Here is a 22991-nt window from a genome sequence, read left to right on the forward strand (position 1 = left end):
AAATTTTCTAAAGTAATAAAATTTTGACAAAAAATTATCTATAGAAATAACAAATTGACAATATTTTCTATAGAAATGACATTGTGACAAAATTTTCTATAGGAATAAAATTTTGACAAATTGAAATAAAATTTTGAGAAAATTTTCTATAGAAATAACGTTTTGAGAAAACTTTTTATAGAAAAAAAAAACTACAAAATTTTCTATAGAAATAAAATTTTAAAAAAATTTTTAAGGAAATAGAATTTTGACAAAATTTTCTATAGAAATAAAATTTTGACAAAATTTTCTACAGAAATAAAATTTTGACAAAATTTTCTGTAGAAATAAAATTTTGACAAAATTTTCTATAGAAATAAAATTTTGACACAATTTTCTAAAGTAATAAAATTTTGACAAAAATTATCTATAGAAATAAAAAATTGACAAAATTTTCTATAGAAATGACATTGTGACAATATTTTCTATAGGAATAAAATTTTGAGAAAATTTTCTATAAAATTTTTTATGACAAAATGTTGTATAGAAATAAAGTTGTGACAAAATTTTCTAAAGAAATAAAGTTTTGACAAAATTTTCTACAGAAATAAAATTGTGACAAAATTTTATAATGAAATAAAATTTTTATTGTTGTTTTTGATCTCAGCTTAAAGCCATGCATTGACTAAACTACAAGGGTAGCTTAACCAACAGAGGAAAAGTATGCTTGTCAAATTTATTTGGGCAAAGCCCTATAGACTGCAAGATGGTTGGATGCACGCACGTTTCGGAATTACCACTTTCCCCATCAGCATCCTCTACTTACAGCAAAACTATCAACCAATTATCAGAATAAATTCAGGCAGTTCATTAAACCCAACAATAAACCACACTTGAACCCTCCGAAAATTTTGACAAAATTTTCTATAGAAATAACATTTTGACCAAATAAAATTTTGACAAAATTTTCTATAGAAATGACATTGTGACAAAATTTTCTATAGGAATAAAATGTTGATACAATTTTCTTTAGAAATAAAATTTTGACAAAGTTTCTATAGAATTAAAATTTTGACAAAATTTTCTATAGAAATAAAATTTTGACAAAATTTTCTATAGAAATGACATCGTGACAAAATTTTCTATAGAAATAAAATTCTCTCAAATTTTCTATAGAAATAACATTTTTACAAAATTTTCTATAGAAATAAAATTTTTAGAAAAATTTCTTTAGAATAATATTTTGAGAAAAATTTCTATACAATTAAAATTTTGACAAAATTTTCTATAGAAATAAAATGTTGATACAATTTTCTTTAGAAATAAAATTTTGACAAAGTTTCTATAGAATTAAAATTTTGACAAAATTTTCTATAGAAATAAAATGTTGATACAATTTTCTTTAGAAATAAAATTTTGACAAAGTTTCTATAGAATTAAAATTTTGACAAAATTTTCTATAGATATAAAATTTTGACAAAATTTTCTATAGAAATAAAATTTTGACAAAATTTTCTATAGAAATGACATTGTGACAAAATTTTCTATAGAAATAAAATTTTGACAAAATTTTCTATAGAAATGACATTTTGACAAAATTTTCTATGGAAATGACATTGTGACCAAATTTTCTAAGGAATAAAATTTTGACAAAATTTTCTATATGAATAAAATTTTGACAAAAAGGCTCATGCACGTCACATTTGATTTAGTCTCACTCATGCAAATTTACGGTCACGATCAAATTCTTAATCAGGGAGCCAGGGAGCCATGTGGTTATACAAAGAGTCGTGGGTCCAATCCCAGTGTGACCATACAACAAAACGTTTTTCATCCGTGGAGTAATGCTGATGACATTCTTGAGTGTTTCCAAACTTATCTAAGTGGTTTTATTGTAATCTGAAAATTCGTTCAGACTCGACTGTAAAAAATGAGATCTTTTGTCATTGAGCTAAACATGGTACCGGGTAGCTGTCATTAATAGTAGAGAAATTCATCCCCCGTGAGCATAGTTTTAATTCCTGCTCGTATGCTAATCACGCCTTCAATTTGAATAATTGGCTTTAAAATGGCTGGCAAACATATTCAATTTTTTGTTTTGTTTTATTTAGCTCATTTCAAACTGTAGTGATTCTCGTGACTTTGTTGAGAATCATGTGAATTATGCGTGAGATTGAGTTTTTTTAAGTTGTTCGTGCAGGAGTACAGCTTTGCATTTGTGAATATGAGTGTCTACCACACATGTCGTGAGTGTGCGTGAGTACACATTTTCCCCCGTGGATGTGTGTGAGTCTGAGTAAAATTTCACCCACTTGCACACCTCTACAGTCGGTACTTGGTAGATCCCATAACTCAATGACTCACAAAGGATTCCATTTAACGTCCATGATAATCCAATTTGAATTGAAGTCAACTTCAAGGTTTATTAGGACGAACGTCATCACTTGCTTTGCTAGCATATCATTACCACATACTGCGTCTATATACTTCTATTTAATCCTATTTTTCGATTTTTATCTACTATATACACATGCACATAATCTCTGAGTGCAATAATTATCGATAATAGATCTATTGATGGAAAATAACGACATTTTGTTGGCCTTAAGTGGAAAATTGTCTATTTAAGTTTATGACCCCCGTTCCCTGTGCAGGTGAGCCATTCATACATACACATCATCATTGTATGTAAAGAAATGCAGTTGCTTTAATCTGCTATATGTATGGTACAACGGGGAGGGGGATATAAAAATAAGAGCGGACGGTTTCATTCGTTGTTCATTGTGTATATTCGTTTTGATTGCGTTCGTTTTTTTTTTGTGTTCTTGTTGCTGTTGATTGTCATCGCTTGGTGTCGTTCATGTGCTTTTATTTATTTTTCTGTGTGTGTGTGTGTGTTTTTTGTTCTTTATTGGCCCGATGTATATTCGGTTTGCATTGCTGTCCCGCAGCTGCCGCTCATAGATTTTTGGTTGAAGGAAACTAGGACGCTGACCTGACGTTTTCGAGTTCTCTACTGACGTCATGAATGAACTCATCCATGTCAGTATAGTTTTGCTTTATTGGTCGGGCATGCTGATGCTGTCACTGTTATTGCTGTTGTTGTTGGTGTTGAGTTTTTGTTTATACGATTGCCTTGTTTTCTAACGAGCATGGGGGCATGGATGTTGTTTCCGAATGAACACATCGTGAGTACATGCATACAAACACACGTATTCACTCTGTCATATACACCTTAAACCAATGAACAACACTACTCACTTAAGTGAGTAGTGTATGAAATGCATACTGCATGTATGAATGTGTGTGTGCGCGTTGATTTGTATGAATTAACGTAAACTCAAATTCAAAATTGTTTCGTTTAGATCTTGACTGTATGACGGAAATGTTGCCAAACGTTGCCCCTCTGGTTCCTCTCTGTCTCTCTCTCATATAAGTATAGTGAGTGCATGGACGTTCAAACGAAGAACCTTTGTTGTTGTTGTTATTATTGTATACGTGTGTCATTTGGATTTAGTTTCGCTTGTTGTCGTCACAAGTTGGGTGTCATTTATTCATGGTTGTTCCAATTATAGCTCGAGTAGGGTATTAGAGTGGTTTTTAACTGAATTTTATTTCATTATCAAGAATTTTCTTCAAGGGGATATTTCTTCTACATGTCCATGTAGACACTTACATATATATCGACATGTTGTAGGTTGCTTGCATACAATACACTTACATTTGGTTGCAGACACTTGATGTCGTTATTCTTTAAAGAGGTTTCTCGGATAGGATTTTGTTATTTGAGATTGTGGTGACAACTGAGAGGAAATATACTTTTGGGAAATGCTGATTTTATTTCAAGAAATGTCGTTTGGAAGCGCTTGATGATGTAAATCAAGCCCTTGATCATGAAACACAATTCATTTATTGTTTGGAAATGCAAGGGATGGGGGTGGGAAAACAACCAACCAATAATAACCAAATTTACAGGATGACTGATATGTAATGCAACAAAGTAAAGTGCTATACCATTTTCATTTTTTTTAAATTTTATTATTCAAAAGCAAAAATTGTCGGAAAAAAACATCAAAATCTAGAATCAGTTAAGATTTGTTCGTGTTGGCTTCATTTGACACGAATTATGAGCTTCAAACGGCCGATAAAGACACCACATGCTACAAAATAGTGGATATGCGGTATTTTGTCCCATTCGCGGAGAAGCGCCGTCTTGAAATTATCGATATTTTATCCTTTTACCATATAATGCCAACCTTGCTCTCCAAAATAACCTTGCTCTCCAAAATAATACCGGATTGAGATCTGGAAATTTTGGTGCCCATTGTGCGGTAGAAATTATACGAGAAACCTACTTTTTAAACCATTCTTGGCTGACGCGTCCTGGTGCTGAGTCCAGTTGGACTCTGCCCAGACCAGTAATAATACTGTCTTTAGGAAAAATTCCCGTTAATATTCGGCTCTTATTTTTATTCCATGGTTGATGAATACGAGCGGAGAGCGACCACCGGCCGCTATGTTGCCCCACACCATTAGCATTGGCGGCGCTTGAGTTCTGGGGTCAATCGAAGTGTAAATTTTCAGCTGTCCTCTTTGGCAAGTAAACCCAATCAATTTGTCTATTCACGAACTGCTCAATTTGGATCGGCTTCTTATGGTAGAGAACCAAATTCGGTAACTGGCCACTTTCGTACAAGCGATATGTTCAGCTCACGACAAAGTTTTCTACCACTTTGGCGTGGATTGCGATCAAATCATCCATTCATTATACCCTGCGCCACAATGTGGAACAGGGCATTATAAGTTAGTACATATGTTTGCAATACCCAGAAGGAGACGAGATAGACACATGGTGTATTTGGCAATAGTGCTCAAGGTCGGCCTCTGAGTCGATCTAGCCATGTCCGTCCGTCTCTCTGTGAACACATTTTTGTGATCAAAGTTTTAGCCCAATCGACTTCGAATTTGGCACAAGTATGTTAGGTTAGGTTAGGTTAAAGTGGCAGCCCGATTAAGATTCAGGCTCACTTAGACTATTCTGTCCATTGTGATGCCACAGTAACTAAAAGTACCTATTACATATGGGTTTTTGTTTTAACCGCTGCACCTTCTCGATTATTTTCTTCTGTTGAACTAACCAGATTGTTCCAAAAACATCAGACTGTTTAAGTTAACGTTTTCCAGGTCCGCCAGTAATCTAAAGCTATATGCCCCTAAAATTTGCTTACGCTTTACACAAAATGCAGGACACTCACACAAGAGGTGTTTAATTGATTCCTTTTCCTCCACATCATGACAGCTCATACAATAGTCATTATACTTCGTGCCAATAGATTTTGCAAAATCGCCTATCAGGCAGTATGTTATTTGAGTCAGAATATAACCCTATTGATTTTGGAAGAAATCGGTTGAGATTTAGATATAGCTCCCATATATTTGTATTTTGGCCATTTTTGCCCATTTTCGATACTATATCAAATCCGTCAAATGTGTTGGGTGCTATATATAAAGGTTTTTGTTCCAAATACATACATTTAAATCTGATTCCATCTGAACAAACTTTATAATCTATAGACTTAAAATTTAAGTCGGCTAGCGCCCTGGGATGGTACACTAAGTTAGTAATAAAACAAGTAAGGAAAGTCTAAAGTCGGGCGGGGCCGACTATATTATACCCTGCACCACTTTGTAGATCCACATTTTCGATACCATATCCAATCCATCAAATGTGTTCTAAAATATTTATAGACTTTAAATTTAAGTCGGCTAATGCCTTGGGGTGGAACACAATGTTAGGAAAAAAATATGGGAAACATTTAAATCTGAACCAATTTTGGGGCAAAAGTGTATTTATGATTTATCGTCGATAGATATGTATTAGAAATAAAGGAAGATTTGAATCACTTTTACAAGATTTCGACTTAGCAGTGGGTATTCTGGCCATTTTTGCTCAAATCGGAAAAACATATATATGGAAGCTATATCGAAATCTGAATCGATTTGAACCTGCATACTAAGTATTTTAATTCTACTCCCCTTGCAAAATTTCACGTAAACCGGACTGCAACTTTGACCTCTGTGGTCATAGGACGGAAAATCGGGCGAAAGAGCTATGGGAGCTATAGTTAATCTGAACCGATTTCAATCAAATTTTGCATACTTTACTATACGACTAAGCGTGATGTTTCAAGAAAAATTTCAAGAAAATCAGGGTAAAACTTTGGCTTCTGTGTCCATAAAAGTGCATATCGGGCGAAAGATATATATGGGAGCTATATCTAAATCTGAACCGATTTCAATAAAATTTAGCACACTTAACTATACTACTAATTGTACTCCTAGTGCAAAATTTCAATCAAATTGAGCTAAAACTCTAGCTTCTGGGGCCATATAAGCCCACATCGGGCGAAAGATATATATGGGAACTATATCTAAATCTGAACCGATAAACTATACGACTTGACTATACGACTAAGCGTGATGTTTGTGAAAAAATTCAAGAAAATCAGGGTAAAACTTTGGCTTCTGGGTCCATATAAGTGCATATCGGGCGAAAGATATATATGGAAGCTATATCTAAATCTGTACCGATCTCTTCCAAAATCAATAGGGTTCTATTCTGTCCCAAAGCAGGAACTTGTGCCAAATTTGAAAGCGAATGGACTTAAACTGCGATCTAGACTTTGATCACAAAAATGTGTTCACAGACAGACGGACTGACGGACAGACGGACATGGCTAGATTGACTCAGGGACCCACCCTGAGCATTATTGCCAAAGACACCATGTGTCTATCTCGTCTCCTTCTGGGTGTTGCAAACATATGCACTAACTTGTAATACCCTGTTCCACAGTGTGGCGCAGGGTATATCAAGAGAACGAAACTGTGAAGCCAAACTCCGTCAATAGGTGGCAGTCATGTGGAAAACTTCTCTAATATCATGCAGTTTTTGTCGACACTTCTCTCAAATATCATACAGTTTGCGTCGACGTCACCCAGTTCAGTTCTCTGCCGACTTTAAGAAACGTAAAGAAAATATGATTTAAAACCTACAAATATTCTTTTTTATAAATGTTTTCATTCCATTCAATTTTTTGGCAAACAATTTGAAATTATAACTGCCGATGCCTTTATAAACAATTTATCAAAACAGCGCTTCGACCGCAACGTCGGTAATACCAAAGCTGCAGGCATTGTGTGTAGGAATGCCAAACGTGCTCTTTTGAATAGCACATGCGCTCTTTTTTACAAAATGTGCTCTTAAAATAAGATAGACCAAAAGAGCACGCAAAAGTGCTCTATTTTTAGTTAAGTACTCTTTTTGTGCTCTTTGTATGCATCGCAACAAATAATACTCTAACGCGATTCAATAAATGGTAAAAGTAAACTGAACATACGTAAATGTCACACTACGAGATTTTCCTACGCCGTTATTTTCTAATTAAATAGTGTCTAAGAAGAGCACGCCGATGTTGCTTCTTCACTTTGTACACTGTTCCAAATGTAAACAAACTTCTTTCATTAACATTTTTTCACAAAAACACCAAACAAATGACTTACAAAGTATTATAAGAAAATTAGCTTGAGTTGAAAGTGGTTTATTTTATGTATATATTATGAACTTTTTTATGTTTAAATGAATTATTATGGAATTAAATGATTTTATTTTTGCCTCTTCAAAATTTGGCATCCCTAATTGTGCGACATCTATACGGTTGACATTTGTTGTTTTTGTAGAAGAGAAATTTTCGCCCTCTTGTGTTTTTATTCTCTCTGGGACAGAAAGAAACAGAGTTGCCACTTATAATATTTTTTCTTTAGCCTATTACATTTTCTTTTAATCTATTACATCTTAACGGATATTGGAAACTTAATCAGAGATAAAGAAATTAAAAAAAAAAAATATGAGAATACAATTCAATCTATTTTAATTCAATTCAATTAATTCATTTAAATAAGTAATATGACGTCGGGGGAAAAATACATTAAACAATGTTCGTTAACATTTTTTCTGTGTATATCTATTTAATGCCACGATGATGAATTTAAACAATTTTCCATCCATCTAATGATACTAATCCATGGTGGGCGTCTCGTATAGTTTCATTTATATACTAGGGATACCAAAGTGAAAATTTAATTTTCGAATTTTTGTGAAAAAGTAGAAAGAATTTGTTTTCTTCAAAATTGACTACAATTGGCGTCATTTTAAAAGTCGAAATGCTAACAGTCGACTTTTCAATAATCGCAAAGGTTGTAAACTCGAATAATCGCATTTTCAAAATTTTAAAAAAGTTGAAAAGTTAATTTTTTAATTTTCATTGCATAGCCCATTATAAATGTGGGAATACTTCTCAAATTTAATAATATTTACCCTAAACCATATAGGATTAATTGCAATTTATTTTTTTTTTTCTATTTCCAGTATGTAATTTTATAATACACGAACGATGTGTCACAAATGTTGTAACTCCTTGTTCCGGTATAGCACCATGTATTATTAAGGTAAGTGGAATAAGACAAACAAAATACATTATCTCTTTAATGTATATTCAAATAAATTTCATTTTAGAATCCGGTGGCGCATTGTTGGTCGGAACCTACACAACACAAAAAGAAATTTTGTACAGTATGTCGCAAACGTTTAGATGAAACACCATCTGTACATTGCATAGGTAAGAAATTATATGCTTTTTGGTATTGTTTGGTTTAGTGTAACCTGTGTCTAACTCTTTTCTTCTCTGATAGTTTGTGAATATTATGCGCATCTCGAGTGCCAAGATTTCGCTGTACCAGATTGTACAGAAAATGCCACCTATGTACCCGGCAAGGAGTTATTAAATGTTAAACATCAAGTAAGTATTACTCTGAAATATTAACTCATATAAAATTGTATGGTCCCTACGGGAAATTGGTGCAAATTGCCACTAACGGACCTATCACAGAACTGGTACCGGTGTTCCAGTTAGTTGCAATTTTTAAATAGTTGTAATTTATTGATTTCCGTACTCGCTTGATATTAAAATCTTATTGGATCTACACATTTAGTGACATAAAATGATCAATGTAACCTATTGTTCGACATATTTCAAAGGTTTTTTATTTCGGATGCGATTCGGTTGTCCAAAAATGAAACAGATTTCTAAGAGTTTGTCCGGGACAGGTTCCTGAGGACCTGTCTATGGAATGCTCCTGCTAAATTGTACCATGGCGTGTCCTTTGGAATGAGTCCAAGACGTGTCCTAGAGTGTAAATTTACCCCGTCAATGACAAACCCATGTTAAAGTGACTGGTCCCTTCCATACGTTTTGACCAGAACTGGGACTGGTCCATACACACTAGGGACTAGTCCTGTACCGATCCTGTGGTTGATCCATTTCCCGTAGGGGTATAACAAGGTCTGCTATTTATTTTTTTTTTTTTCAAAAATGCATCAATTATCCATCAATAGCTACCTTATTATACCTTATTATCAAAGTAATCCCCATCAGATATAGTACTCTTATATCGGTGTTTTTATTTTTATTTTTTAATTCCCCAAAACACTTATGAAGCGAGTTTTTTGGTGTACCCAACAGTTATGATTTTTTGAGGTAATCTGGATCGGCCGAACTGTGTGCCAATATCATCAGCAACCTCTCTGAGAGTCATTGTCGAATTATTCAAAATTGGTTTTTCATTGGTTGCTGACGTGCTCGGGCGACCGGGACAATTATAGTCATTGACATTTTCTTGACCTTCCTTCAGCCGGTTATACCTCTAGAGAACTTGTGTTTTGTCTCCGTAAGGACCCACTAAACCTTTCGGAATAACATAATAACACAATTGTTTACCTCTTTCGAGTTTAATATTAATCAATTCGGTTTTATTGATGAAAACTATTTTACAATCTACTTGTGTGATATTTGACAATCTCTCTAATATGATTGGAGTCTTATGGGAGCCGGCGTAGAAATGGTAACTGGTGTATTCGTGAGATGACTGGTGTATAATTGTAAAAAAAAAAAAAAAAATCGATTCGTAGATAAACGTAAGTCCTTCGATTCTTTGGTTGCTTGATGATCGGGATTTGATGAGAGATTCGGTTCTTGAATGAGTGCGTCGCTTTCTTGATGGTCGGTGGTCGTTGATTATTCGGCTTGTTGATGAGCGGAGATATATGAGGACGTTGGCTCGTAGAGCTTCGGTACTCGTAATTGATGAGGTATTCGGTTCGTAGACAATCGGTAGTGGTTCGTCTATGCTGCGTAGCTGATGATTCGTTGACAATCGGAGGCTATTGAATTCGTTGGGACGTTGACGTTTGGTCGTTGCTGAGTAGTTCGGCTCGTTGGCGATTGGGAAGTTCGGCATTCGTCGATTTGTAGTTGATCGGGAACTTGCTTGTTTGTCGATTTGTAACTAATCGGGAACTGCTGATGAGATTTTCGGCTTTCAGACAGTTGCTACACTGAAAAAACAGTGAACCCACCAGGAAGAAAACTTTCGGTTAATTTTAGAAAATTTTGAATATTTGTAGAAAATTTTAACTAAACAGTATTACAAACGTTGGCATCACGCAGATGTCATAAAAATAAGTAAATATTTTTCGACAAATTCAAGAAAATTTATTAGACATAACTAAGTTTTTTCACTTGTTAAAGAAAATTTAGTAGTTTGAAGGAAAAACTTGGAGTTCAAAATTGCAAGAATGTCTTTAGTGACATACGAAGTTCATGATGGACACATTTTTGGTAAAATTTACAAATTTAAAGAAATTCTGAACTATTTTGTGGAAGACACGAATTTAGTTAATCTTTATGCTTCATTTGAGTATATTTTTTCCTCGGGTTTAGTTAATTTAACTAACGTACACAAAAAATTATTAAAGTAAAGAAAACTTTCTCCAAACATAATAATTCTATGAACTAAAATAAAGTTAAATTGGCTTTAGTGAAATATAGAGTTCACTTTTTTTTGAGTGTAGTGTTGCTGCAGTTGATTGTTGTAGAGACGGTGTGGCAGTGGTGTGACAATCGGGAGCAGCTTCGGGACGGTAATCAGTAAAGGTCGGTTTAGTAATGTTGACGACTGTCATGCAAACTACTTCTACGGCTACTAGATAAAGGGTGATACGGTCAAAATTTGGTCAATACAAACTTGACGTATTTCTTTCAATTTTGCATTTAAAAAACCTGAACACCCCTCATTTTGAAGGTGTGTGTGTAGAATGTTGCTCCTATTTTGATTTTGGAATTCACTCTTCAGTTGTCAAAATGCCGTCCAAGCAAGAAGAGCAGCGTATCAAAATTTTGCTCGCGCATCGCGAAAATCCGAGCTACTCGCGCGCAAAGCTGGCAAAATCGCTAAAAGTTGCCAAATCAACCGTTACAAATGTAATTACAGTGTTTGGGGAACGTTTGTCGACAGCCAGGAAGTCTGGATCGGGGGGAAATCGAAAACCGGAAGCCGCTGAGACGACAAAGAGAGTTGCCGGTAGTTTCAAGCGAAACCTTAACCTCTCTCTCCGAGATGCCGCAAATAAGCTGGGTGTATCGTCTACAACCGTGCATCGAGCCAAAAAACGAGCCGGACTATCGACTTACAAGAAGGTAGTGACTCCAAATCGCGATGATAAACAAAATACGACGGCCAAAGCGCGATCCCGGAGGCTGTACACGACGATGCTGACGAAGTTTGATTGCGTGGTAATGGACGACGAAACCTACATCAAAGCCGACTACAAGCAGCTTCCGGGACAGTAGTTTTATACGGCAAAAGGAAGGGGAAAGGTAGCAGATATTTTCAAGCACATAAAACTGTCAAAGTTCGCAAAGAAATATCTGGTTTGGTAAGCCACCTGTACCTGTGGCTTGAAAAGCAGCATTTTCATAGCTTCCGGGACTGTCAACCAAGAAATTTACGTGAAAGAGTGTTTGAATAAACGTCTGCTGCCTTTCCTGAAGATACACGGTTGTTCCGTACTGTTTTGGCCGGATTTGGCATCTTGCCATTAGGTGTCAAGCGTGAGGCCCGGCAATTCGGATTTGAAAAGCGAAAGCCTAACTGAATATTTTTCCTGAATTTTATACTAATTGAACTTGAAAAAGAAATTTAATTTGATTTTTTAAATAAACGATTTCACCGATTTACACGCGTTTTCCCTTGACCAAATTGTGACCGTATCACCCTTTAATCTACGAGCGAAGAGTAGGCCCGAAGGTCTCTGTGGTGGAACAGTAGGCCCGAAGGTCTCTGTGGTGGAACAGTAGGCCCGAAAGTCCCTGTGGTGGAACAGTAGGCCCGAAGGTCTCTGTGGGGGAACAGTAGGCCCGAAGGTCTTTGTGGGGGAACAGTAGGCCCGAAGGTCTCTGTGGTGGAACAGTAGGCCCGAAGGTCTCTGTAGGGGAACAGTAGGCCCGAAGGTCTCTGTGGTGGAACAGTAGGGGAACAGTAGCCCCGAAGGTCTCTGTGGTGGAACAGTAGGCCCGAAGGTCTCTGTGGTGGAACAGTAGGCCCGAAGGTCTCTGTGGGGGAACAGTTGGCCCGAAGGTCTCTGTGTAATATTTATTTCGCGTCTGGGAATAAATTCCGCAAAGAAAATATCACCGAACTTTGAGCGGAACGATGTGCAATGAGCCACTCTTAGCACGATCTGCACCTAACTGTACACAGTAGATACAAGTGTTTGTCCGAAGTCTCAGTCAGTCGCCTATCCTAGTCTGCCTTTGGTTGGCAAAACGTCCACCATATAAGTAATGACTGCAATGAAGCGACTGAGACTTACCGCTCCTTGCATCAAGTATTTAAAATAATTTTTGTCACCAAAAATCATTCATATGCAGCAAAAGACAAGCACTAAGCTGTTCATAGTAATAAATAGTGGTGGTTTGGTATGAGTGTGTGTTGGTCGGTTGACTGTTTGATAATGTAGTTTGGATCGATAATGTACGGCAAAATAACTAAATTAATTTTGTCACGTTACAGAGCATAAAAAACATTATCCCAATATTTAGGCCAAATTCTACTATGTTTTTTATTTAATGTGAAATCTTATTCCTTTGCAGCATCATTGGCGAGAAGGCAATCTACCATCGAACTCAAAATGTGTTTATTGCAAAAAGACCTGTTGGTCATCCGAATGTCTAACAGGTGAGTAATCAATACAATGGCAAACTCAAGAAAAAATCTCAAAATCTAAATATTTCCCTCATAGGCTATCGCTGCGAATGGTGTGGTCTATCCACACACGCTGGATGTCGCATGTACCTGCCAACCGAATGTACATTCGGTTGTTTACAACCGATCTATTTACCTCCGCATTGTGTTTCAATACCACGTACCGAGGTGCCAATCAAAGAGATAATGGGTGTTCGAAAAACCGACTCCGAATCGAATTTAACTCGCGACTATTCATGCCGTAAGTATGCTATTCTCGAAATATAAAAGCTCACAAAGCATAGCTTTACAAATGCTGAGTACGTGAAGAGATCATGAAAATAGTTTGAGTGTTTGTTTTTTTGGTTTAACCAAACTAGGACTATTTTCTATAGGGTTAAAGCTCAGCTTTTTTGCTCTCTCTTTGATCGATGTAAACTCAAAATGATGTTGTAATAATATGTGGTATAAAAAATTGGCATATTTTGTTCATTCTCATTCAACCCATTCCATATCATATTCCTAAATGCAAACAAAAAATAAACGCATTAAATTTTTTGAAATAAAAAAAAATCATCACCCTACTCCTTACAATTGAGAATAATAAAGAGATTTCTCTATGTAAGAATAATAAGAGAGATTAAGAGATTACTCTTTGTAAGAATGTGCTGCTTTTACTGCATTCGATTCTCTGTCGTCTTTTATCATTGTGTATGTCTGTGTGTGTGTGCTGTGTGTCTTAGCATATTCAATGTTGTTTTTGTAATTCATTGCAATCCCCTTGACTCTTCCCCCCCAAAAAAAGGCCATCAATATTGTGAAGAAAATAATCAGAATTCATATCATTTCTCATTATTTCATATCATCGTCTGTCTGTATGTCCCATTGCATATTTCAACATATTTTTATATTTTGCAAATAATTCCATTTAGAAAAAAATCCACAAACATTTTTTGGTATCGCCGTACATACACATCCCATAATCTACACCTATTATTCACACACACTTTCACTCAATCTACTTTAAATTCCAAATTCAATATCTGTGAAATATTAAATAATCATCGAAAGCACAACATACAAAACATATAAAAAAATATTTTATTTTATTTTTTGTTTTTGTTTTAATTAAAAATTTTCAAAGTTTGTATTTTGATTTTTTATTCGGTTTTTCAGCTTTTATGGAAATTTATTTTATTATTATATCAAATTGGAAATGTGTGTTAATATTGAGAAATTTTTAATAGAAATTGATATTGGAAAGATAAAAAAATATTTATTTAGTTTTTTCGTAAACTTCTATATACAATAGACAACATATATCACCAAAGTAGTTAAAGACTTCTTCCGAACTCTGGTCGACTATCTGATCATTATAATGGAAATATATTTTTTGTGTTTCTTTAATCTTCACTCATAAGTGGGTTTTTTCTTTGACTTTTTCATTCCTGGGAAATCGGGATTTTTTTTTAATTTCCTGGGATAAAGCTCAAAGAAAAACTTTTGTCGTAAATTAAAAATAGCCCTATGAGGACATCTAGTAATGAAGTTTGTTTGGAAATCCCACATCGGCAAAAAGTGAAACCAAAAGATTGTACATATGAGCTTAGGTTACCAGGTTGGCTGATAAGTCCCTGGTCTAACAAAGAAAAACAATTTTTTTTGTCAAAATTCGTTTTTATTATTCAACATAGTTCCCTTCAAGAGCGATACAACGATTTTAACGACCTTCCAATTTTTTGATACCATTTTGGTAGTACTCCTTCAGTTTTGCCTCAAAATAGGCCTCAGTTTCGGCGATCACCTCTTCATTACAGCCAAATTTTTTCCCTGCGAGCATCCTTTTGAGATCTGAGAACAAGAAAAAGTCAATGGGGGCCAGATCTGGAGAATACGGTTGGTGGGGAAGCAATTCGAAGCCCAATTCATGAATTTTTGCCATCGCTCTCAATGACTTGTGGCACGGTGCGTTGTCTTGGTGGAACAACAATTTTTCCTTCTTCATATGGGACCGTTTTGCCGCGATTTCGACCTTCAAACGCTCCAATAACGCCATATAATAGTCACTGTTGATGGTTTTTCCCTTCTCAAGATAATCGATAAAAATTATTCCATGCGCATCCCAAAAAACAGAGGCCATTACTTTGCCAACGGACTTTTGAGTCTTTCCACGCTTCGGAGACGGTTCACCGGTCGCTGTCCACTCAGCCGACTGTCGATTGGACTCAGGAGTGTAGTGATGGAGCCATGTTTCATCCGTTGTCATATATCGACGGAAAAACTCGGGTGTATTACGATTTAACAGCTGCAAACACCGCTCAGAATCGTCTACACGTTGTTGTTTTTGGTCAAATGTGAGCTCGCGCGGCACCCATTTTGCACAGAGCTTCCGCATATCCAAATATTGATGAATGATATGACCCACACGTTCCTTTGATATCTTGAAGGCCTCTGCTATCTCAATCAACTTCATTTTACGGTCATTCAAAATAATTTTGTGGAATTTTTTGATGTTTTCGTCGGTAACCACCTCTTTCGGGCGGTTGAAGATTGGTACTATACAAAAATAATATGCATTTAATACTAGCGACGCCATCTATGTGTCAGACCGGGGACTTATCAGCCAAGCTGTTAGGTTAGATATAGTGGCAGACCTTAGACTATTCAGTCCATTGTGATAGCACAGTGGTGAACTTCTCTGTTAAGGGACCTCCATTTTATAGTCGAGTCCGAACCCCGTACCACATTACACTCTTAGAGAAACTTTAAAACACTCAGAAATGTCACCAGCATTGCTGAGAGCTGATAATCCACCGTTGAAAAAAATTTTTGGTGTTCGGTCGAATCTGGGTTTTAACCCACGACCCTAGGGATGCAAGGCGGTCATGCCAACTATTGTACCACGGTGGCTGCCGGTATATATAGGGAAGTCTACAAATAATTACGAACTATATAAACTTTTTGGCGGCAATTAGAGAGGAGAAATTGAATTATGGGGGTCGCTTTTTATGGCGACTATATACAATTATGAACCGATATGGACCAATTTTTGTGTGATTGGGGATCGGTTTATCTGGGGGCTATATATTTAACTATAGACCGATATGGATCAAGTTTGGCATGGTTGTTAGCGGCCATAAACGAGTACATTGTACCAAATTTCAACCGAATCGAATGAATTTTTCTCCTCAAATAGGCTCCGAAGGTCAAATCTGGAGATCGGTTTATATGGGGTCTATATATGATTATGGATCGGTATGAACTAATTTTTGCATGGTTGTTAGTGTCCATATACTAACACAAAATGCAAAATTTCAACTGAATCAGATGAAATTTGCTCCTCCACAAGGCTCCAAAACCAAATCTGGGGATCGGTTTATATGGGGTCTATATATGATTATGGACCGATATGGACTAATTTTTGCATGGTTGTTAGTGTCCATATTCTAACACAAAATACAAAATTTCAACTGAATCGGATGAAATTTGGCCCTCCTAGAAGCTCTGGAAGTCAGATCTGGGGATCGGTTTATATGGGGTCTATATATGATTATAGACCGGTATGGACTAATTTTTGCATGGTTGTGGACACTAACACAAAATACAAAATTTCAACTAAATTGGATGAAATATGCTCCTCCACAAGGCTCCAAAACCAAATCTGGGGATCGGTTTATATGGGGTCTATATATAATTATGGACCGATATGGACAAATTTTGGCACGATTGTTAGAGGCCATAGACTAACACCACGTACCAAGTTTCAACCTGATTGGATGAAAATTTTCCCCTCCTAGAGGCTCCGCAGGTTAAATTTGGGGGTCCGTTTATATGGGGTCTATGTCTGAAAGTGGCCCATTTGCAATACCATCCGACCTACATCAATAACAACTTTCGGAAGTTAGCGTGATTTCAACAGACAGAAGGGACGAACGGATATCGCTAGATCGACGACTCAGAATTTCACCACAACCCGGAATATATAGACTTTATGGGATCTGAGACCAATATTTCGATGTGTTACAAACGGAATGACAAAGTTAATATACCCCCACCCCCCTTCCTATGATGGTGGGTATAAAAATGTTCTTTGTTTCAGCCATTCTCTAATTATATAAGATTTACAAATGGATACATTTGATGATTTATTGGAAATATAAAAAAATAGGAAACAAATAAAGATGTTCCTGGGTTATATTTACATAAATCGAATGGAATAAATCTGAAAGAAAAACAAAGACATTTTTTTTTATTATTCCCATAATCAGGAAAGCCTGATAAAAATATGAGCTCAGCGTATGATTCATGGGAGCGTATGATTATTGAGAGTACAAGGTAGCGTATGATTCATGGGAGCGTATGATTATTGAGAGTACAAGGTAGCGTATGATTATTGAGAGTTCATTGAAGCGTATGATTATTAGCAATTATTTATTATTGTAGGGGATAGCTAAAAATAATAAAATGTGGGGGAAATTTATAAAAGTAACTAATTAACATTCATATATTTCCAATATCAATTTCAAATTCCAAACCATTTTCAATTTTCACACAAAAAAGGTGATGACGTCTTTTTTTTTTTTAAATATTTATTCATTTAGTTAAATTCTTTTTAGTTTTGTTCCTAACTTTAATTTCCCATTATTTTGCTTTCAATTTATTTTTTAACCGTAAACATATGTAATGTAAATGTATGTGTACGCCTAGAAGTATATGATCCAAATGATATAGAATGCGCTGAAGCAGATGCAAAAGCAGTAACAGCTAATGCTGATGCCACATCAGTGAATAATGTGAGCACAGCAAATGAAAGCGCAGTGATGGCTCCAGCTCTGGGCAGCAGCCTGGGTGACAATAAGGGTCAAGCTTTAAGTTTAAGAGAGCTTTTATTATTGCAAAGACAACGTTTAGAACAATCAAAACAAAATTTCTTTCTTTCCTCTTCACCCTCATCGTATTCCCCATCGCCCATATCAATGTGGACAGCTGATGATGAGACTTCTACAACACAACAAGTGGTAGTGGTGCCCGACGATGGTACTGGTTTAGTTATTGATAGTGCTGGCAAAGAGCTAGACTTAAATGAAGATGGAGAAAAGGAGCAAACAAATCAAAAAAAGGATATTGGTCACAATCTGACCTTGTCCATTGAAGGCCCCAGAAATCCCAAAAGGGATTGCCTTAAAACCACGCAACGCAAGACAAAGTGCCAAAAACCTCTGGAAAAGTCACCATCCACATCATCGTCCTTGCATTTATTTTATACAAATCTAGTACGTAAGATCCCTTACCCAGGAAGTGGTAGTGTGGGTAGTGGCCGCAAGCATCTGTCCTCGAATACCGATGATGATGAGGTCGATGGTGGAGTGTGTGACATTAGTGGTGGTGATCTGAGCGATGATTATGACCACTGCGACGTCGAATTGCAAGGTAAAAAGAAAGTGATAGGAAGCACCGCCGACAGTGGGACCAGCGGTGGCAGCAAGACTGGCAAAGGGGAGCTTATGAGCGATGGCAGCAGTGGCCGAGGAGGCCTACAATTAACGCCTGGCACTGGCACCGGTAGTGATATTGAATACCATGGTGATATCGAGGGTGAATCGACCCACCATGAGGGTTTCTATGAAACCTCCGATACTGGTGGTGAACTGACCAATACCGATGATATTGATATCGATTCGAGCATGAATCTCCTAAGTAATTTAAGTTGTAACAGTAGTAATAGTAACACATCCATAGAGAAACGTATTAGTTTAAATAGGCATAGGAATGCGCACAATCTCCAGTTGTCGTCCACCACCGAGCAAGGAGGCTGTAGAGGTGATGGAGCTATTGGGGGTGCTGGTGGTGGTGGAGGTTCATCCAGTAAGCCCAAACGAACAGCCAACACTGCCTTAAGTGCGTTCGAGAGTACGAAACAAAAGACTGCAGCCAAAACCATACCGGTGGGCTCTTCCAGCAAGGGCCACCACCATCAACACCAACCACACATGAGTTCACCGAATACAAGTGATTGTTCCTCGGCTTCACCCATCCCTCCCAAGGTTTCCAGCTCCACTGGCCCCCATCCCTTGTCTCCGGTGGGTCGTAGTAAGTCCTTCCAGGAACCCGGTGTCAAATTGCACACACAAAGTCCTACGGCTAGATATAAAAAATATGCCCGATTCTTTCAACGAAGACGCTCGAAACGTTCCAGCGCAGCAGCCAAGGTCGAGGGAAAAAATGCCCATAGTAATTATAGTCTTGATACCATGTATCAGAATATAGAGATTACCATACAGGACGAGGATGGAAACTATCAGCCCTACGATGATAATTATGACACCTATGAAAGGCATCATCGTAGTGATGATCTCATTGCCGATGTGGATGAAGATGATGATGAAGAGGTTCTCAAAGAATATTCACAATATATGGGTAGTCGTCTGAGACCTTATCATGGCATGTATGACACTTCGGGAGGAGGAGGTGGTGGAGGTTTTCACAGCGACGATGGAGGTGGTGGTGATATTAGCGATGGTGCCAGCAGCCGCAGTCGTTCTGGTCTAAGTGACAACGAGCATGTTTTTGGAAAAATTTTGAAACGTATGCGCCGTTTTTCAATGGGTTGGCGTAAGCCCCGCTATCATAAAAGAAGAGGTGATTTTTTTCAAATAATTTTTTTTTATTCATACATTTCTTTTTTGAGTTCGTAAAATAAAATACAAAAAAAAAAAAAAAACAAAACAAAAATGAAAATAATATTTTTCCTATGTAATTAACCTAATTTCTTGTTTCTTGTTTTGTATCGGTTATGTTTATGTTATTTTCGAAGTTTAGTTTTTGTTTATAATTTTTCCTTTTTTTTATTTCCACAAAATTAATAAGCTAACAATCATTCATTGTCAATAATTTCGTTTTTTTTTTTTGATTTTCTGGGCACCATTTCAAAGTCTACACTGGACATTCATTTCAACTAAAAAAAAACACAAATCATATTTCTTTTATCTTCATATCTACTATCTCTCACTAACATCCATTGCGAATTGAATATCCATGTCAGATCATCAGTCAGACCCCTAACAATCTGAAGTTAAAGCATGACCCCTAATATCAAAATGACTAAAATAACATGCATGTGACTAACATTTGTTTTTTTTTTTTTTTTTTGAATATTTGTAAATACTAACGTCCATATGCAAAAGAGTTTAATTAAACTTTAAACTTATTTTTATCGTATATATTTTGTTGCCAATAAATTGTTTCGAATACAGGCATACTCTGGCATAACAAACATGAATATATCCTAATTTGGGAAACTCAGAAAAATTATAAAAAGCAAAATCACACAACGATATTTCCAATAAAATGTCCAAATATATTTATATGAAAAAAAGTAAGGAAAGTCTAAAGTCGGGCGGGGCCGACCATGCACCACTTTGTAAATCCGCATTTTCGATACTATATCAAATCCGTCAAAATTTGCATCCAACACATATATAAAGGTTTTTGTCCCAAATACATACAGTTAAATCTGACTCCATCTGAACAAAATTTATAATCAATAGACTTAAAATTTAAGTCGGCCAACGCCCTGGGATGGTACACTATGTTAGTAAAAAACAAGTAAGGAAAGTCTAAAGTCGGGCGGGGCCGACAATATTATACCCTGAACCACTTTGTAGATCTAAATTTTCGATACCATATCACATCCATCAAATGTGTTGGGTGCTATATATAAAGGTTTGTCCCAAATACATACGTTTAAATATCACTCGATTTGGACAGAATTTGATAGACTTTTACAAAATCTATAGACTCAAAATTTAAGTGGGCTAATGCACTAGGGTGGAACACAATTTTAGTAAAACAACAAGTATATACGGCCGTAAGTTCGGCCAGGCCGAAGCTTATGTACCCTCCATCATGGATTGCGTAGAAACTTCTTCTAAACACTGCCATCCACAATCGAATTACTTAAGTTGCGGTAACGCTTGCCGATGGTAAGCTAACCTAACACCATCAAAAAAGATCGATCCAATACGTATATAATTCAGTTTGACAAAGTAGACATAAAATTTTCACAAAATTTTCTATAGAAATAAAAATTTTGACAAAATTTTCTATAAAAGAAAATTTTGACAAAAATTCCTACAGAAATAAAATTTTAACAAAATTTTCTATAGAAATAAAATCTTGGTAGATTATTTTTGGCTCGAGTGGCAACCATGATTATGAACCGAATAAAATATGAACAAAATTTTCTATAGAAATAAAATTTTGACAAAATTTTCTATAGAAATAAAATTTTGGTAGATTATTTTTGGCTCTAGTGGCAACCATGATTATGAACCGATATGGACCAATTTTTGTGTGATTGGACCAATTTTGGTATGGTTGTTAGCGACCATATACTAACACCACGTTCCTAATTTTAACCGGATCGGATGAATTTTGCTCCTCCAAGAGGTTCCGGAGGTCAAATCTGGAGAACGTTTTATATGGGGGCTATATATAATTATGGACCGATATGGACCAATTGTGGCACGGTTGTTAAAGATCATATACTAACACCATGTTCCAAATTACAACCAGATTGCATGAAATTTGCTTCTCTTGGAGACTTCGCAAGCAAAACCTGAGGATCGGTTTATATGGGGGCTATATATAATTATGAACCGATGTGGACCAATTTTTGCATGGTTGTTAGAGACCATATACCAACATCATGTACCAAATTTCAGGCGGATCGGATGAAATTTGTTTCTCTTTGAGGCACCGCAACCCAAACCTGGGGATCGGTTTATATGGGCGCTATATATAATTATGGACCGATGTGGACCAATTTTTGCACGGTTGTTAGAGACCATATACCAATAACATGCACCAAATTTCAGCCGGATCGGATGAAATTTGCTTCTCTTTTAGGCTCCGCAAGCCAAATCTGGGCATCGGTTTATATGGGGGCTATATATAATTATGGACCGATGTGGACCAATTTTTGCATGGTTGTTAGAGACCATATACAAACACCATATACCAAATTTCAGCCGGATCGGATGAAATATGCTTCTGTTAGAGGCTCCACAAGCCAAATCTGAGGGTCCCTTTATATAGGGGCTATACGTAAAAGTGGACCGATATGGCCCATTTTCAATACCATCCGACCTACATCGATAACAACTACTTGTGCCAAGTTTCAAGTCGATAGCTTGTTTCGTTCGGAAGTTAGCGTGATTTCAACAGACGGACGGACGGACGGACGGACATGCTTAGATCGACTCAGAATTTCACCACGACCCAGAATATATATACTTTATGGGGTCTTAGAGCAATATTTCGATGTGTTACAAACGGAATGACAAAGTTAATATACCCCCATCCTATGATGGAGGGTATAAAAATATGGGAAATATGGTCAAGTCGGGCGACTTGGAGCCTTATTTAAAATTCAACCGTTCTGTGGAAATTCTGGCCTTACAGTGTTTAGGTCATAAGATATGGGGAAATCATCACAGAATTTTGTGTCAAGTGTGGGAATTTTGGCCATAATTGTATAAACCGGAAAAAACGAATATATGGAGGCTTTATCTAAATCTGAACAAAATTAGATCAAACTTGACACACTTAAATATCATATTAAATATATTCTCTGTGGAAACTATCCAGTCGATTGGAGGAAAATGATATTGAAAATGGGTCTAAAATATGAAACAGTCTACCATATTTCCCCAACTCTGGTGTACGTATATATGGGAGCTGTATATAATCTGAACCGATTTTGACTAAATTTGACATGCATAGTTAGAATAATAATTCTGCTATCTCTGCAAAATTTCACGTAAAAGGGAGTATAACTCTGGCCCCCGTGGTCATTTGTGTGTAAATCGGGCGAA

The 22991-nt window shown here is 36.3% G+C and overlaps 1 protein-coding gene across 8 annotated transcripts in view; it reads left to right on the forward strand.

Annotated features, from left to right (window-relative positions):
• The window catches only part of LOC142222356 (diacylglycerol kinase theta), a 120900-nt gene that overhangs the window by 43077 nt on the left and 54832 nt on the right, over positions 1 to 22991 (forward strand). For 5 of the 8 annotated variants that reach the window (XM_075292467.1, XM_075292462.1, XM_075292464.1 and 2 more), the window contains exons 2-7: positions 8405 to 8484; positions 8552 to 8654; positions 8728 to 8834; positions 13026 to 13110; positions 13175 to 13378; positions 17824 to 19755. In XM_075292467.1, the coding sequence (XP_075148582.1) occupies positions 8405 to 8484; positions 8552 to 8654; positions 8728 to 8834; positions 13026 to 13110; positions 13175 to 13378; positions 17824 to 19755 (2511 nt within the window). The remainder of the gene's footprint in view (positions 1 to 8404; positions 8485 to 8551; positions 8655 to 8727; positions 8835 to 13025; positions 13111 to 13174; positions 13379 to 17823; positions 19756 to 22991) is intronic. The other 3 variants (XM_075292463.1, XM_075292468.1, XM_075292469.1) reach the window with 3 other exon arrangements.

Source organism: Haematobia irritans, chromosome 1 (genome assembly GCF_050003625.1).
Source record: "Haematobia irritans isolate KBUSLIRL chromosome 1, ASM5000362v1, whole genome shotgun sequence".
Classification (NCBI taxonomy): domain Eukaryota; kingdom Metazoa; phylum Arthropoda; class Insecta; order Diptera; family Muscidae; genus Haematobia; species Haematobia irritans.